This window comes from Hydra vulgaris, chromosome 13 (genome assembly GCF_038396675.1).
Source record: "Hydra vulgaris chromosome 13, alternate assembly HydraT2T_AEP".
Taxonomy (NCBI): Eukaryota; Metazoa; Cnidaria; class Hydrozoa; order Anthoathecata; family Hydridae; genus Hydra; species Hydra vulgaris.
Window position 1 is genome coordinate 51,804,058 of NC_088932.1, and position 15,510 is coordinate 51,819,567.

The following is a 15,510-nucleotide window of genomic DNA, read 5'->3' on the forward strand; positions in this document are numbered from 1 at the left end:
AGAAAGAGCTTATAATAAAGAAAAATTACCAATAAACAATCAGAACAGATCACATTATTAAATTATGCTCATTTCATCTAAAAAAAACGTATTTGTTTAAAATCTTATTTAAATTTAGACAGGCGATTGTAAAAATTTAAGAAGATTTTTGTATAAAAAAAAAGAATCTTCGGTCTGGGCTTTTTCGCTACAAACATTTACATTTTATGTTACCGCAAAACTTGTCATTTTAATTTTTTTTTTGTCTTTTCAAAATTCACAGACCTGATCATTTAACGGAAATATGTCGTAGTCAACAAAATATCATGCAGACGCTATATTTTAAAATTGCCTTAACTACACCGAGCAGTTGAACTATTTATGTCAATTTATATAAAGACGATCATTTTAGCAGTTTTGTTTACCGTTTAACCTTTCAAACAACCATGTAACCTAGTTTTATCAACGAAATCGATCATTTGATTTCAATACAAATTTTTCATACTTGTGAATTTTAATTATCTGTTTTAGAAAAACTTAAATTTCAGATTATTTTTCTAAGTTTTAATTTAAGGATAATAAAAGGATTTTATAATAAACAGTTAATATAATTAAATTAGGTCCATTTTATTAAAAATACAACGATATTTTTAATAAATAAATGTGAAAACTTTTCTATTCTGTACTCGAACCTCACTCAAATACTAAAGTTTAGTATTATATTAACAAATGGCAGAAGAAATTTTTATGCTAAATAAAAAATAGCGTTTGCCTATGTAATATTGATAAAAAAAATCTAGTACAACTGACCATTATGAGGACTTATTTCGGATATTTAGAATATATATATATATATATATATATATATATATATATATATATATATATATATATATATATATATATATATATATATATATATATATATATATATATATATATATATATATATATATATATATATATATATATATATATATATATATATATATATATATATATATATATATATATATAGATATATATGTATATATACTGTTTTATTTGAATATAAAATGTTTCATTATTAAAATCATTTCTTTTTTTTTGTTTGAACAAGTTCTCTAAAATCTGCAAGAACTTTGTTTTCTCTCTTAGCCTTTTCTTCTCGATTATACATAAGCAAAGCTCTTTTTTCATCAGCACTATAAACTTGGTTTTCTTTTCTTAAACGAACTGCTTCCATGCGCCGATGACGACTACCACTCATTACATAACCAGCCGATTCAAATGATTCAATTTCTTCGCTAGTTAAACCAATCTCTCCTCTTCTAGGGATGCGTTTACCCTCCTTTACAAAATTGGCCATAGCTTCCCCTTCGCCAGGTAATAGAGCATGGCCGTAATCTTTCAAAGACGTTTCCTGAACAGCAGCAATTGCTACTGGCAACGGTCCAACAGCAACATTGTCTGATTTCGCATTTTCAGTCCATTCTTCCTCCTTAGTTAAATCAGCTTCATTGTCTGAAACATTTTTCTTTTTCTCAGTTTTTTTTTTATGCTTTTTATGTTTTTTTTTACTTTTTTTTTTCTTTTCTTTTTTAGAAATATCTTTAATGTTATTTTCCATATCATCCAGTGAATCATAATTTGATTGTTCAGGACTCAACCCCCAAACTGATGCACAACCTTTCTCAGCTATTTTTTCTCTGTCTGACCGCCACATGTCACCATTCTCTATACCTTTTCTATTATTGTATCTGGGACTATTATCATTAAATGGGCTGTTAGATCTACTGCGATTAATTCTTTTTAGATAACCAGAACTTTTAGTTTTCTTATCAAAATCTTCACATGGACTTGGACTTCGTGATCTTTTACGAATATATTGGGCCATTTATCTAGAAGAAATTAAGAATAATGGTTCTTAACAATTATATCGTAATTAAAGGTTTAATGATGCTATTTAGTTTAAGTTATGAAATACGGTAAAGAGCTTAATAATACAACAAAATATTTTGGAACATTCAAACTGTTTATTTAAATTTTACACACACACACAGAAAATAATTTTTGATAAGTGATTTTCTATTAATTTATAATTGCTCTGTCTTTTTAAGAACATTGAGCACTCTGTTTTGTAGAATACATTTAAAACTATATATATATATGTATATATATTCCAATTTATATACACACTAGGGCTTGCATGCGATTAAAATTTTTAATCGCAATTAATCGCATGATTAAATTTTTGATCATAATTAATCGCGCGATTAATCGAACACTATAATTTAAATAAATAAAAGAAACAAACAGGAAAAGTTTTAAAAATCATTTGATCTATTTACATGCAAATGATAAAACATCATAAAAAAGTTTTAATTATAGTTTATATTGTTTCTAATACAACAAATAAAAATAAAATATTTGAAAAACTTGAAATAAAAAATTTCTTAAAGCCAGTCTTTTAAACATAATAACATGTTCAATGAATCTGGCAGCAGAGATGATCTGTGCTTGTCTGCAATGAATCCAGCGGCTGAAAACAGTCTTTCGCATGGAGCTGTAGTCGCTGGAACTGACAAATATTTCTTCGGAATTGTTGCTAATCGAGGATATGACTTCGATGTAGCTTCCACCACTGAAGAGGATCTGAATCCATTTTGGCGCAGGGTTCTTTTCGATATCGACTACTTCATCTTCACTTAGGGAATCAACTTCATCCAGATCTGGTAGATTGAATGCCATTTTAAGATTTTTTGCTGATGCCTGTTGCAAAATAATTATTCAAGTATTACCATAAATAAAGCGTATAGATATTAACTATTTCAATTAATATTATAGTACTCATAGAATTTATCTATAAAAAAGGTTATTTTGATAAATGAATCCATTATTATGCCATTAGATAGACTACAAAATGCTCACCTCTTTTGGTTCTTGTTCTATTAATACTGGTCTGAGGTCTGGAACAGATTCAAGAAGCTTCGATAATCTCTGCCAGACATTTGATCTTTCATTTGAAGCTATAAACGATAAATTTTTAAATTTTGAATCTAATGCTGACAAGATTTGCAACCAACTATCATTCGAAAAATCATTAAATCTGCGCTCCATTTCATTTACAAATTTTTCTTTAAATAGCGTGATGTAACGAGGATCATCATCTTGAATAACCATTTCACGTGATAAGTGGCATATAATTGGTAAAACCACCGAACTAGATACGTATTTATTACCACCTAACAATTCTGAAGCCACTTTGCATGGTTGCAAAACATCAGCAATTTTTTTCCATTTTTTCCCACTCTCTTTCTGTCAAAGTCTGTAAGTGATGGTTTTGCTCATCAAGTGTTACTGTGATGGCTTTTTTATGTTTCAACATACGTCTCAGCATATCATACATGCTATTCCACCTTGTAATAACATGCTAAATTAGATTTTCTTGTGGCAGGTCGAGGTCAATCTGATTTTTATGTAATTCCATATTATTTGCTGGACTATGTTTAAAATGTCCAACAATTCTGTGACATTTAGCTAGTGTTATGTCAAATGCAGTCTACTCAATGGCAGATTTTATAATTAGCTGAACGGTATGTGCGAAACATGGAAGATGTTTGAAGGGAAAACTTGATACAGCCTTTACAATGTTTCTACCGTTATCAGTACCAATAGAAAAAAAAATTTCAAATAATCCCCATTCATCTGCAATATTTCTGATGAGGGTTGAAACATTGTCACTGGTGTGTCGGTCCAATGTTTGATGAACAGCTAAGGCAAATGAGTTCAACATCCAGTTGTTATCTATTAAATGACAATGTTAAACCAAGATAACTGACATTACCCATTGAAGACCAATGATCACAGGTAATTGCTATACTAGTAGCCATGTTTATGAGGTATATTTTTTTTCTTCTCATCTTCATAGAGTGTTTGCATTTTTATTTTAATTGTGTTTTGACAGGAAAGATTGTAACTGTAGTCGTCCGTTGCTGTTCGAATGACATTCGTCAAACCTGGATCTGTAACAATGTTGAGTGGTCGACAGCTACTGGCAACCCAGCAAACAATGGCTTCCGTAATTTCCTTTGATTTATCTGCAGAAATTTGTTTATTTACGCTCTTTTGTGATTTAATACTATCCTCAATTGTAAGTGGTTTTGACGAACTCGCGATCTTGCTTTGATTTTTACTAGTAGTTGCGAAGAACACGTGTTTACTGTTCAAATGATACTGAAGCGTTGTAAAACTTCGGTGATATGCAAATTCTTTGGAACAATATTTACAGATAACCAATTTTTTTGACTCATCTTTAAAAATAAAAGCTCCGTTGAGGATAGATTGATTGCCATTTGAACCCATAATTTAAATTATTAACAAATAAAGTTCATCAGGATAAGATATTAAATATTTGGAAATTTAATAAATTTATTGACAAAACAACAACGCGATCAAAACAATTTCGAAAACAAAAAGTATAAGGTAAGAGAGACATAATTGAGAGAAATAAAAAAAATGGCGTCATCACAGGAGTAAACATTGATTAGAAATAAGAAAGTGGTATAGAAATTTCTTTATTGCTCAAAAATTATTTTTTGATGCTAACCAAAATTAGCATTGCCATAAAAATTTATGATCTAATCTAATCGCCAAAAAAATTTATGAGTTAGAAAATATGATCTGCGTTAATTTTTTTAACTTGCGTTAAATTATTAGCGCTTTAACGCGTTTTTAACGCGTAAACTTTGCAATCCCTAATACACACACATATATATATATAAATATATATACATAATATATATATATATATATATATATATATATATATATATATATATATATATATATATATATATATATATATATATATATAGACACACACACACACACAGATATATATATATATACATATAGATATATATATATATATATATATATATATATATATATATATATATATATAGATATACATATAGATATATATATATATATATATATATATATATATATATATATATATATATATATATATATATATATATATATATATATATATATATACAGTACCTACTCAAATTATTAGACTCAAAAAAAAAATTCAAAATTTTGTTACTTTTTTGGATTTTCTTTGTTAGGTAGGGGTTATTGCTGTTTACTTTTTATTATTTATATGTAATATAACTTCCTGTCATTCATTTTTTGTTTTAGATTAAAAACATTTATGAAATATATACACTTTTTAACAATATTTTCAACTTTATAAAAGGTATGGTAAATTTTAAAAATATAAAATTAAAAACATTCAGTTATTTTTATCTTTCATAACTCAAATTATATGTCTTTATATGTTCAAATTATATGTCTAAATTATTGTCGACTGTCTTAAAAACTCAAATAATGAAATTTCAGTTGTTTTTAAGTGTTTTTTTAAAGAATCCCTGTCATATAATAACTTATTAAATGTTGTTGTGGTTTTTAGATTAATAATGGGTAGAGCTAGTGATGTTTCCCCACGTAAATTAGCTAAAGTAGCTGTTCTTCTGCAAGAAACAAATCACAGTCAAAGAAATATTGCCAAAATTGTCAAAGTCTCACAGGCTACAGTTAGAAGAATAAATTCTAAACTCAAAATGGGGGTCAAATTAGAAGCACAGCGAACAGGCTGCTGTGGCCGAAAAAGAATAACAAGTGCTAGAGATGATAGAAAGATCAAAAAAGTTATTGAGCAAAATCGTAAGATGCCAGCAATAAAACTGAAAAGCGTTTTGAAAGACCAAGGAATCAACATTTCACTTGGATCTTTAAGAAGGCGAAGTTACGAGTTAGGATTCAAGTGCAGAAAGCCACTGAAGAAACCAAAACTTACCACTGCGATGATTAAAAAACGTCTTGCTTGGGCTAAAAAACACTCTTCTTTTTCTCAGGATGACTGGAATAAGGTAGATTTTCTATTTATTCTCTCCTGAAACTTAAACAAACAATATTTTATTATTACAAGTTTTCAAAAGACGCTTTTGCATTAATATCTTACCCCAATTGATTTTACTAATACTTTAAATATTATTAAACATCAATAATTATTGCTATATTCAGGTTGTATTCAGCGATGAATCTACCTTTCAAACTTTAGAAGACAAAGCCACATTTGTCCGCCGCAGACCACGAGAACAACACAAGCCAGAATGTATCGTAAACAAGGTAAAGCACCCAGCATCCATAATGGTTTGGTCATGCATATCAAGCAGGGGTACCGGTCAACTTTACATTGTACAAGGGACAATGAAGCAAGATCAGTACAAGACTGTCCTACAGACCACCCTGATTCCACAGATACGAGAGTGGTTTCCTAATGGTGAAAAAATAGTTTTTATGCAAGATGGTGCTCCTTGCCATACTGCAAAATCCATAAAGACATTTCTTGCTAATGAGAGTATTGAGCTTCTTGATTGGCCTGGAAATTCTCCAGATATGAATCCTATTGAAAATCTGTGGGAGCTAGTAAAACGTAAAATCAGTGCGGAAATAATAACGAGTAAACAGAAGCTTACAGAACAACTGATTGATGTATGGGTTCGAGATCCAGAAGTTAAAGCATTGACCTCAAAGTGCATAAATAGTATGCCAAGGCGTGTCAAAGCTCTTATAGAGTCAAAAGGGCTCACAACCAAGTATTAAGTTTCTTAATATGCTTTGTATGTAATAATATATAGATTATATAACAAAAAAATTAAGTTGCGATTGCTTGTATTGCATTTTAGACACACAAAAAAGACAAAAAGCTAAAAATTGAGCTTGAGTCTAATAATATGAGTAGGTACTGTATATATATATATATATATATATATATATATATATATATATATATATATATATATATATACATATATATATATATATATATATATATATATACATATATATATATATATACATATATATATATATATATATATATATATATATATATATATATATATATATATATATATATATATATATATATATATATATATATATATATATATATGTATATATATATATGTATATATATATATATGTATGTATATTAGGGGTATGACTAAAAAGCACATTTCATTTTTTCGGAAATGGCATAGTGGCCAAAGATGAACTTTTTCTTGTATTAACTTAAAATAATAATACTTTTTTCCAAATTGAAAAAATACTCCCCCACCAGTGTGGATAAATATTTGGTCCCAGCCATCTAAAAATGCAAAAAATTTAAGTTTTTGCATTTATAGAAGGGGCAGGGTCACTTAACGAAATTTTAAAAATGCCAGAAGAATTATTTTTGTAGCTTGATCTATCTACTTTTAGATTGTTTTGTTTTTTGGTAAAAAAGATGGAAAGAGTTGATCTTAACCATTTGCAATCATGTTTATATTTGAGAGTGAAGGAGGGGGAGAGGGGGCTTTTTAATTACTTTTTTATGTTCTTTAAATATAAAACACTTTTGTAGCTGTACATTTTTTATTTAAAGAAAGTTTATGGTTTTTATCCAAGATTATTTATCAGTTGTTTTAAATTTACTTTTCCGTCTACTTTTGTTTCTAAAAGTTTTAGTGAGGTCTTGACTAGAATTAGAACGTTCTGCACTGTAATGTAGAACAAAAAGACCAGTGACAAATTTTTTAAAATCTTTTATAATCTGGAAATAAGTATATAATATATAGCGATATATACACATAGCCACAATATGTTCCAGTTTGATGCACCGATTTTCAGCCATTCTGTCTAAAGTAATGTCATTTTTAGCAAACAGAAGAAAAATTAGTTTTCAGGTCCAAAAAATCTTTAATTGCTATACAACTTGCAGACTTTTCTGTTTGAGCTAATTCAAGAGCTAATTTATGTAATTACTTTACAGATAATGAATAAAAATAGGAACAATATACTTTTTAAATTTTCTAATTGGCTGGAGATACTGTCTACCTTATTATCTCCATTATTGCAAGTATCTAAACATTTTATTGTCTCCTTAAACTTTTTACCAACCAGCCTTTGTTTGTTTCCTAATGGACTCTTATAACCTTTAAATTTTTTTCTTACTTCACTTTCCATTTTGCAAGATTTTTTTCGCGCAACATTTTTTGAACATGCAATCCTTTCTGATCATTGAGAAAATTTACATATTCTTGTCTAGCTTTTAAAACTTGTGTTTTATCTTTCAAGATGATGAGTTTTTTTATTTTTCATCAATTAAATCTTCCTCTTTTAAAACCTCATTTTTGCCTTAATGGTTTTGTGTTTAAATTCTTTTTATTTTTTTTTATGTCAACATTCTTGTCTCTAGATGGCATATCAAAAGTGAAAGAATTCATTAAAAATATTGTAACTAAAAACATTTATATATTGATATTTTTATCATAAAAACATATTACTATATTACTAAGTCAATTTAAATTTGGACTGCATTGTAAACTTATAAGCATTTTACTATAATATAGTAAACATCTGATATGTTAGTCAGTATTTTCTTCACCTAATAAAGGGTGCATGGTAAATATTTTTACCATGAGACAACCTCCAATTTCAATATATTAAGCTGTAAAAAAATAGACATAAAGCTATATTAATTGTAGAAATGTTTGGAAAACATATTAACACATAGGATTATCTCTGTAATACAGTTTTCTTAATAAGCAAGTGTTATTAGTTATGTATAATTTATAATGTGAATTCCAACATGAAAAACTTCAAAATGAGATATTTTGTTTTAACAATTGCTTGTTGACATTTTTTTATTTACAAAAAAATTTAAGAAATTTCACGAAATTCTTTTTGACTCTTCCCAATCTCAACAACCGATTGAAATGTTTAGAAACAAAAGAAGATGGAGAGGCAAACTTAATGGTTGTAGCTTATCATTGTTTAAAATTTAAAACAACTGATAAAAAACTTGGATAAAAACCATAAAATAGCCTTTCTTTAAATAAAAAATGAATGAAAAAATGTTTTATATTTAAAGAACATGAAAATAAAATTAAAAAGCCCCCCCCCCCCCAAAAAAAAAAAAAACCCTCTCAAATATACACATGATTGCAAATGCTTAACCATTTGCAATCATATATATATTGACATATTTTTCAAGTGAACCACATACAGAATTCCAACATGTTTGAGTAGGAAGTAGTAATTTTGTTCCTCCACCTTCTTTATAAAGCTTGATAACTATTTCGTATATATTTTATAACCTGTGTAATATGCTTGAATGATCTTAACATTTACAATGTTAAGACCATTCGCTAAAAAATTTAGCATATGAGCAGCACACCTATAAGTTATTATTATATCTCCTTCAGATGACAGTACTTGCATTGACTTCATATTAGCTGCATTGTCTGTCACAAAGCTTTTTATTGTGCATCAAAATTTATGTGTTACAGATTTGTTAAATGACAATAAAAAATGTAATAATAAATTTTATTATTTAATATTAAAAAACAAAAAAATTGAAATAAAACAGACATTTCACAATATGTACATATACAAAATAACATTTCTAAATTTGTTTTTATTAATTAATTAATAAAACTTATTTTTCGGTAATTTATTTTATTCTGGTAGTTTAAAAAAGTTAATGTCCATAAATAAAATAAAAAATAAACTTTATGAACTCAAAATCATGATGAGCTACTGTACTGTACTGCTGTTTTTATTTAAAACAAGGCCTGAAATAGCTAATACTTAAATCAAAATGAAAATTAAATAGTAAATATGCATATTTAATGTTTATATTTTGATTCGAATAGTTATAGAAAATAACTATTTAAATATATACATAATATATTATATTATATATAGGTATATATATTTTATTATATTATATATAGATATATATAATCTATTATTATATATAGATATAACTATTCGAATAGAAGATGTAAGCGTTTAATAGGTGTAATTACTATGATTTTAATTTTGCAAATACTACCCTATTTGTAAATATTGATCTAAAAATTGTTTCTATTGTTTTTAAATAAAACTTATTTTTCTATTATGAACATTTAATAACTACTAAAATTAAAATTACTTAAATATAGTTACTAAATGTTTAAAATAGTTTAAATCATTTTCAATAAATATTTATAAATAAGAAAGTATTCGCAACTTCAACCTTAAAAAGTTTTTCTTTGCTAACTAAAAAAGCATGTTCACGTTTACCACAAAATTCATGTATTCAAAGAAATGCCTTTTAAAACAAGACACTATTTTAAAACAACTCATTATCTTCTGATAAAAATAAAACTAAATAAAAACAAACTAAGTGATATTTAAAAATCATTGCAATGGCACCAGTTTTAAGTGGGGAGTGGGGAGAGGGAGGCTACCAAAAGAACTTACATTTTTCCCTCCCCCTCCCATTTTGTCAAAAAAAATGTTATTCCCAAATAAAATTTAAGTATATCACTGATATATAAATAATACATATATATATATATATATATATATATATATATATATATATAATATATATATATATATATATATATATATATATATATATATATATATACACTTCTAACATAATCTAAATACATATTAAATTTTATACAAGTATATATAGATATAATTCTAATAATTTGTAAACACAACCCTTTTTTGGTTTACTTTCCTTCTGAAAATTCAAAGTTGTTTAATAAAGTGGATAACATTTAAATTTAAAAATATTCTGGTAAATTAGCCCAAATAAAATAGGTCAAATGTTGAATAATTTGTTTAAGTTAAGAAAATTTGTCAGAATATTAATTTAAAAAATTAAAATAATGTAGAATTAGCCTAATATTAAAAATATTAATCTAAAAAACCTTGTTAGAAAATGAGCCGGTAAAGAATACAACTTTATTCAAAAATTAAGAGGTGAATCTGCTTTCGCTATGGGTAATTCCATGTAAAAACATTCAGTTTTTTCATAAAATGTAACTCTAAGTCTCAGATTTTTACACCAATTGAAGATTTTAATAAGTTATGAACATCCTTAAAATTTCATCATCTAATTCCAACTGGTTTCCAAGATATAAATTTTTTAACTTTGGCTTAAACCAAAAAAAAGCTCAACTTTTTTAAATTTTTTTTTAGATGTTGTCCTGAATAGTTTCGTTAGAGTGACTAGAGTTATTACTGGTTATTTGATAGAGATTTATTTATAGAGATATTATTTATTGATTTATAGAGATATTTATTAAAAAACCCTATTTATTTTATACAGATATTTATTATTATTCATTTTATTTAGTTATTATAGAGTTCTATAAGAGTGATTAGACTTTTATAAATGAATCAGAAATAAAAAACATTGTCAAATGTATTTAAAATTATTACTTATAAAAAAAATTTATATTTATCAAACAAAGAAAAATAAACTAGAAGACAAACAAAGCACTTGGAAAAAAACATATTAGAAACTCAACAAATAAAAATGATATAAAAATTTTTTTACCAGAATTTATTTAACTTATAAAACATTTATTGTGAAAATGTTCTGTAAGTAATAAATTTAAGTACATTTTAAAATGTTTTTTATTTCTGTTTAAGGCAAGACCACAATCCAATTCTTTGTGATAGCTTTAACTAAATTATTCAAGACAACTTCTGAAGAAAAAATTGAGCTATACAATAATATTGCCGCCAGTGAAATCTTAATAAACTTTTGAAAATTGGGATCAGATTTGATTAAACTATCAAAAAAACAGAAACAGCATTTCAACAACAACTAAAGGATCAATTTGATACAGTCAAAATTGTTTCAATTACCTTACTGTCAAGTTACTCTAAGGTACTTAATACAAATTGTGGCAGGAGTAAAAAGGCCACTTTTTTAGTTATTACAAAAAATTGGACCACTGTCCAATTTTTTGTGATAACTAAACTATTCAGGATAACATCTAAAAAAAATTTTTAATTGAGCACCAGCATTTTTCTAATTAACTTGCCCCAGTAAAACTGTGATAAAGGTTCAAATTTCAGATGTTATGTTTATTTTTAAATGTTTTATTTTGTTTTATTGGATTCCTTGCTACAAAATATTTGAGTGTACATATTATCAGCTTTGCATTGCACATAGAAAAAAGCTTTGTAATGCACATATGACATTGCACACAGAAACAAAAGTGAAAACCATTTTTTTAAATAACAGAATTTAAAAAGTTAAAATAGTTTTACTTTTAAAACTGATTGGAACTAGATGATGAAATTTTGAGGATGCTCATAACTTATTATAACCTTTAATTGGTGAAAAGTTTGAGGAATATGGTTGCATGTGCTAAATGTTTTTACATGGAACTGCCCTATGTTGGAAAGAACGAGATTCTATTCAAAAATTAGGAGATGAATCTGCTTTTGTTATGTTGGAATGACAAAAAATACTTATCTTTGGAGAAAAATAGATTCAACTGGTAAAATAAAAATTTATGGATCCTGATTGATTGATTGATTGGAATTGAAAGTTACAAGACAAACCAATTTTAAACAGAAAGGTAAGGCTATTTGTAAAGATGTAGAAACTTTTTAGTTAAATAGTTTTCATTGAGTTAAAAAGTTAGAGGAATAGAACAAAATGACAACTGCTCATGTGCTGTTTGCTACCTAAAGTAGGGTACTGAAAGTAGTGGTAAACCTAATCGTTCACCTATAAAAAAACTGAAAAAATTCTATACAAAAAAAATTCATTTTGCCCAGAATGCTATCATTAGTTTCAGCATTCATCACTCTTGCAACATAAAAACAGCTGTTTAAAATCTCCATGTTTTAAATAAACATCTTTTGCTTGTGAAATTAGTCATCTGTAAGGCAGATAAGCAGTGAAACCACCTTGATCTTGAAGATAAACTATGACAATCTAGATTGTGAATAAGGAATAATAAAGGAGATGAGAAGAAATGTTGGAAGATTTGGGATACAAGAGATGAAAGTCACACAAAATTGTGTTTTAGTAGGTTGAAAAAGAGATGATATCTTGCTTAAGCAGGGAACATTATAGTATTTTTAGAAAAGAGTAAGAGAAGAAACCTTACAATGATGGGATAGAGACTCAAGCTTTTCAGCTAAAGTAGATGCAGCAACATTTACAATGTATGCATCATTAGATAGATTAGAACCAACCCAAATATGGCAACAGTATTGCATATTAAAACAAATAATCATAGAAGATTTGTAAAAGAGAATAGAATCAGAAGTCAGAAAATAGTGAGCACATTATAAAAGCAACTTTAGCAGATGAAATATTTGCAACGAATTATATGTGTATTTTACATGAGATGTTAGTAATGTAAAATAAACTGAAAAAACATAAAGAAGAGAACTCAAGTGTAACTAGTGCTATGTATACTATAAAGTAGAAAACTCTAACTTTATTCATCAGGATAAAATTATCAACAAAATTTTGATAATTATCAACAGTAAACAATCTAGTTTTTTGGGGGTTAAAATTCACCATTCACTGCAAACCTCAAGCTGTAACAGAAGAAAGATCACATTAAAATGACTGTCATGATCGAAAGTAAGTTGTTGGGCTCAAAATAAGATATTAAAAGTTTGTTAATTAAAAAACTTGGTAATAACAGTAAGAAAACTAATATTGATTTATTTAATGCTATTTTGGCATGAAACTTGATACATCTTACAAAGTTAAATTAGATAAGCTCCATGGTTCAATTGAAAACATATGTATTTGCAAAGAAGATTGGATTAGAATAAAAATGGCAAACAATCATCATCCATAAAACAAACATCCAAAGTAGTGCATAAAAATCTAAACTTTGTGAGAAAATAACTACTATGGTCAAGAATTAAGAGCGGTTGTTAAATACAGTTCAATGAGGCTCTAAGAAAATCTTCAAAGGTTTACTTATATTGAAGGAATACAATATCTTTTTTTAACATAATATTATGCTTAAAATAATACTTGTAACATTTAATTGGTCTGAGTTTTTATTTTGAAATCTATGCATGTTTTATGTGTCAGAGGAGGAGGAACATTATTTGTATTTGAAATAGGTCTCTTTTAAACCCGGAGGAAATTGTTTTTTTTTGTTTTGTTTTGTTTTTTTGGTGCATTCATTAAAATAATATTTTATTTATAAATATAAATAATAATAAAAGAGTGCCTACTCAAAAATTTTAAAAATTCTAGCAATAATTACTTCATTTAGATATGTTTTCCAGCCTTAGTATTGAAAAAGCACTTAAATTCCAGCATTTAAGATATTTCTGCAGAGGTACTAAATACTGTCTTAAACATAACCTTATAAACATGAAAGTATATAATCTGAAATTTGATAAATAAAAATATTAATATAAAAATAAAATAGAATTAAATAATCTTAAAAGATCAGTAAATGTTTATAGAATACTAAATGGCAAACATTTTTGGATAAAAATTAAAAAAATAAAAACTTTTTCTAGTTTTTCTAGCATGTTTTTCTAAAACAACCTTTTCCCCAGTTTTTCCAGTGATTCCAGTTTTTCCAGCACAGTGGACACTCCGTAACAGATTTAAAACTTCAACAAAACATAAATTGGCACTCAAAAGATATGGCTACACACTGTTTAAAAAGCCCCTTGTTTTTTGAACATTTTACAGTTTAAAAGAAAGAATCAAACATTAAAAAAGATTTGGTTTCAATGGTTTCTATTTTATTTCAAACTACTTAAAGGTTTCAAATAACCTGAAATAAAAATAATTTCAACTGAAAAAAACCCAAAAAAAAAGCAGTGCATGAGCTTTTAGGGAGATGGTCAAAATTTAGTTATATAATTTTAAGTGGGATTTTGAGATTTTCAAAAGAGTGTGACAGATGACATATAATGCATGTGAAATTGGTATCGTTACAAGTAAAATTTTATCTAGATCAAAACTAATCATCCAGTGTAAACTTTTGTTAAATAAAAATACTGTTGTTTTATTTTTGAATCCTGTGTATTGAAAAATAAACTCTGCAACTATAAAAGAATATTAAATGAAAAATGTATATTTAAACTAAATTATTATTTATAGTAAAATGTTTTTACACGAAGTATTACTTTGATTAACTATTTATACTTTAATTAACTATTTATACCTTTTGTTTTATTGACGACTGTATATTATAATACTATTAATATATTTCTTACTATACTATAATATATTTTCTTATTATTTACCTATTTTGCTATTAGTTACCACATAACATCATGAAAGAAATTGTAAACTTAATAAAATTTACGAACATGCTCCAAGTTTAACCATAACATTTGTTTTTAATATTCATTATATGCGCAAAGTTTTGGTCTCGTCCACTTTGTTGCCATCGTTCTTAATAACGTTGAAAATTTTTGTTAAAATTAAAATGCGGAAAAATTCAGGCGAAGGGGTCAAAAAGATGTGAAAGTTCTTAGAGTGAGGGATTTGCAAAAAGCGATAGTAGGATCAATTAGAAAAGTAACGCAATCATTAAAAATATTTTTTTTAATTCATAAAGAGAGGTGAGGTATTTCAAAAGTGTAAGTACTTTTTAAGGGAGGAAGGACTTAAAAATACGCTAGGCAACAGGG

General features: G+C 26.5%; 1 protein-coding gene across 2 annotated transcripts; it reads right to left on the reverse strand.

Annotated features, from left to right (window-relative positions):
* Nucleotides 1-1,006: 1,006 nt before the first annotated feature.
* LOC101238826 (NF-kappa-B-activating protein) lies at nucleotides 1,007-15,280 on the reverse strand. Of its 2 annotated transcripts, none has more exons than XM_065816683.1 (2): nucleotides 15,121-15,280; nucleotides 1,007-1,859 (listed from the first exon to the last, which is right to left on the reverse strand). In XM_065816683.1, exon 2 carries the CDS (start codon nucleotides 1,853-1,855, stop codon nucleotides 1,052-1,054), a length of 804 nt encoding a protein of 267 aa, XP_065672755.1. In that variant the 5' UTR covers nucleotides 1,856-1,859; nucleotides 15,121-15,280; the 3' UTR covers nucleotides 1,007-1,051. The 2 variants fall into 2 exon arrangements, with proteins under 2 accessions (XP_065672755.1, XP_065672756.1); XM_065816684.1 differs by having other exon boundaries at nucleotides 15,187-15,275.
* Nucleotides 15,281-15,510: the final 230 nt, after the last annotated feature.